The sequence below is a fragment of the Echinops telfairi genome, unplaced genomic scaffold (assembly GCF_000313985.2).
Source record: "Echinops telfairi isolate 266 unplaced genomic scaffold, ASM31398v2 ScPeMD7_70;HRSCAF=299, whole genome shotgun sequence".
Taxonomy (NCBI): Eukaryota; Metazoa; Chordata; class Mammalia; order Afrosoricida; family Tenrecidae; genus Echinops; species Echinops telfairi.
The window spans coordinates 25,604,692-25,608,759 of NW_022103968.1; the positions used below are offsets into that span (position 1 = coordinate 25,604,692).

General features: G+C 43.1%; 1 protein-coding gene across 1 annotated transcript in view; it reads right to left on the bottom strand.

Annotated features, from left to right (window-relative positions):
* Positions 1-1,605: 1,605 nt before the first annotated feature.
* INA (internexin neuronal intermediate filament protein alpha) overlaps positions 1,606-4,068 on the bottom strand; it is a 12,643-nt gene continuing 10,180 nt past the window's right edge. Inside the window, exon 3 of the mRNA XM_013004173.2 lies at positions 1,606-3,519. Within this exon, the coding sequence (XP_012859627.1) occupies positions 3,222-3,519 (298 nt within the window). The 3' untranslated portion in view covers positions 1,606-3,221. The remainder of the gene's footprint in view (positions 3,520-4,068) is intronic.

The following is a 4,068-nucleotide window of genomic DNA, read 5'->3' on the forward strand; positions in this document are numbered from 1 at the left end:
TACCATCAACATATCTGAGTGTCTTACAAGTACTCAGCTAGTTGAGTTGAAGAGCACGGTACTGTATAGGATTGAACAAACCCAGCTTCAACTATCAGCTGTGAGTTAAATCTATATATCTCATTTTCAGTCTCTATTTTTGGAAACTAGCCTGGCCTTATGGAATTTCAACTTGGCACCTATGAACTTATGGATGCCAGATAGAAGTCCTGGGATCTGTTAAAAGTGTGTGTGTGTGTGTCCTTCTGAGGAAAGGGTTCATAGCTCTTTAAGGCATCAGTAACCCAAAAAGTTTGAGAATCACTTCATTAGGGAAAAATTCCATCATTGCTGCCCATGATCTGGGTTCTGCAGTGGTAGATCTCATTTCCAAAGAAGGAAAAGATCCTTATTTTGAATTCCATCCTGTATCTTCTGCCAGTGCATTCTCAAATGGTGTGCCTAGAGCCATGGTATTTTCAGTCACCTCATATACATATCAATGTTGGACATTGAATAAGGAAGATGGAAGAATTGATTAATTTGAATTACAGTGCTGGTGAGGAATACTGACTACCATGGACTGTTAAAAGGACAAACAAGTCTGTCTTGGAAGAGGTATGGCTGAACACCTTAAAGGCAAACACAGCAAGACTTGGTCTTACATATTTTGGATATATTGTCAGGCAAGATAAATCCTTGGGAAAGGACACAGTGCTTGGTAGAGGGACAAGAAAAAAGAGCAAGGCCCTCAATGAGATGGATTGATAGTGGTTACAGCAATGGGCTCAAGCATAGGAATTGTGAGGATGGCGCAGGACCAGGCAGTGTTCCGTTCTGTTGTGCACAGGGTTGCTATTATGGGTTGGAACAGACTCGATGACACCTAACAATGAAATCATGCTTCAGGTGTATAATGGACTGTCCTTCATACTTTGAATGGCTTCCTGCTTCCCTTGCCATGAGATTACCCACTCAGTGCACTGCTCGCTGCTGACAAGACTATCTGAAACCAATGCAGGCAACAGCCCCAAGGCACACTCCAGAGAACATCTTATATCTGTGGGAAACAGAACCATGAAGAGTGTATGCCCGCAAACTCTCTACCCTCATATTTAAGGAGTCTGGGAGGCAGATTCTGGTGGAGAAATGCCTTCACATTAGTGAGTTGGAGATGCATATCAGTCACATTCCCGAGTTATTTCCCACAATGATGCCAATTGTTACATGAATGTACCTGCCTGTCACATGTATGACTCTACCTCCCCTTCCTATTGCGTGCACACCTGTAGCTCGTCGCCCTCCTGTTACTTGTATGCCTCTAATACAACCCCTTACTGCTACATGTGTGTGACGTGGCTTGCATGCCTGAGATTATATAAGCTTGTAAAAGAATACATTCTTCCCTCACATTGGTTCCAGTGGCCAGGGGAGAGGTGAGCACTTGCATGCTTTGTCTTGTCTGATGTTTCTTTAATTTACCCTTCAATTACACCACCGCCCTCTAGAACCCATTGGAATGTGGAGGCTGGTCCCCAAATATCTGAATTCTTTGGAGGCATAGTTCTTTGACCCAAAGCAGCCCCTCCCTCTGTGAAACAACAAATCACAGAACATACATGTTGGTGAGATTCGTGTGACTTTTAATTATTTTACTAATGTCTTACAGTATGAGTGAGGAGTAAAAGAGATGGGGCAAGGTGAAAAAGTTTCAAGTTCCTTTAATTATTGAGGCATGTGCTAGAAGAAAGTTCGGTAGAAGCATCCCATCCGTGTTACCCCCAGCTCTCCGTGGAGATGTGTAAAGGACATGGGAAACGCTGGTGGGAGTGACAGCTGACAGAGGGTAAGCCCTGCATTGATCTTGGCACACCAGGAAGACTGGGCAATGCAGATGCCACACAGCGGGGGCGATGAGGTGGCTCACCAGAAGCTGCTTCCTAGCAGGTGAGCAGGGACCTCGGTAGCCCTGCTTTGTTCTGAACGCTGCCTCTTCTCCGTCAGAGGAGGCCCCTTCAGTAGAGCGGCGATGTGGGAAGTGTTGGGAAAGGATTCTCTTCAAAAAGAGAAAGACTTCATTTTCCATATGTGCTGGTGGTATTGACTGACCCGAAGTGGTTTTATTTTTGACTTTGGGGCAGTAGCATTGTGTCCTGGTGATAAAATAGCCTATGCTTTTTTAAAGGCTCTGCAGAGTGAAGATAGGGGAGAAGGTGGCTTCTAAGGGTGAGAATATGAACAAGCTACTTCTACATCACCACAAATGAACTAACACAGAGAGAGGTAAATAAGACACTGGCCTTTTCCATCCATAGAAATACTCACCTCTTCTAACACTACTAAACCTAAGATCAGCTTAATCGTAGCTTGAGATAACTATCATTGTGCTAACATTACGGTGAAAAGCTATATTAGTAGTCTTTTTTTCCCTTCTAATTAAATGGATTTAAGCTGAAAGCCTAAGATCTAGGTATTCTTTTAAGAATTTTATGTTTGAGGACAACCCTTAAAACTCATCATTGCCATTTTTTTTAACCTACATGATTTGAGGGATATGAAATGAGCAGGAGTAAGTCATTACACGAATCAGATAAATGGTCAACATGCATCTAATTTTACCCATTGAGTAAGGAGCACTCAAGGGGGTGGGGTTCAAGCTCTTTTGTTAAGAACCTAAATGTGTTCTAAAGGGAAGGAATCTACAGGGTTCCCACCCCTCCCTCTCTTCTTTCCTTCTCTGGATAGAAGAAAAAGGTATACAGAATTGAGGTGGGGGTGGAAGGGAAAATGTCCATTAAGCAAACACCTTATAATTTGGGAACGGGTTCTATCAGAGTAGAGTTGAGTGTGAACCATAGACTTATCTTTGGCAGTGATCTGATGTTTTAGGTCTCTAAAGTGAGGTTATAAAGCAGGGTGAACGGCTGGGTATAGTGAGTGAATGTAGGTTTTAATTGCCTTTCGCAGCAAATGACTGATGATCACAGATTTAGCACCTTGGTTTGTACTTCCTCTGCACCTGAATCATCTAGCGCTGTGAAGCCTGAGCTGGAGGTGAGATTGTGAGATTCTTGGGGAACTCTTCTGTGATTGCTCCAGTGCTGCAGCTTGCTCCAATGTAGGGGTGATTTTTCTACTAGAGAAAGTATTCAATACTAAGTATGAAGCCTTGAAGACGTTTGATAGTGGGGACATCAAATGCATATTCCCACTTAAGCATGGACTTTTTTTAAGCAACTGAATTATATTTTTTGGCCTGAAATGGTGCTTTCTTCTATATTTGATTTCTCGGTTTTCTTAGTAGCTATGACTGTCTCCTCCAATATTTCTTCGAAACTTTCCCCTATCTGGGAGGTTTTCTTTGAGGCCCCCTTAGATGCCTCCTCATCTTCCTCCTCTTTCTTAGTGGATGAGACCTTGGAGGTTGTAGAGCTGAGGATTCTAGGTGGAAGCAGATAACTTGGATTGGGAAGTGGATTCAGCCCTGAAATGCTTAAGCCACTGGTACTAAAACGGGTCTCTTCACCTTCCAACAGTTTCCTGTAAATTCAACAGAGACAAATCATCAGGAAGTGAACTTGCAACTTTTAAAAAATCCCCTCCACCTTGCCCAAAAAGTTACCATGTATACCTGTGTAGGTACATACATTCCTAATTGCACACACACATAGCCATCCTCAGCACCATCTGTATTCAAGGCACCGGCAAAGGGAAGCATTACAACTCCCCTTGGCCACATCCCACCCATAATTGGCACGTAAGAGTCTCAGAAACTCCAGGGAGAAGTAATTTTGCTAATTAGCATCTTAAATGCAACAGGGATAAGGAGGGCAGACGTCCACACGGAGGGAGGGAGGGAGGGAGAGATCACATCCTTCTTGAATTGGAGAGTAGTGCTTTTCAATGTAGAGTGGAACAAGAGGAAGGGAGCCAACAGTAGACACCAGTAAATGAACTGTCACACATAGCAGACTTTTCTCAGCCCGGCCTAGACTGTAATACAAAAGCACAGCCCCAATACCTGCTGCTCATGTCCCATTAAAAAAAATCAGAATGAAAGAAAAAAAAATCAGAATGAATACAAGAAAA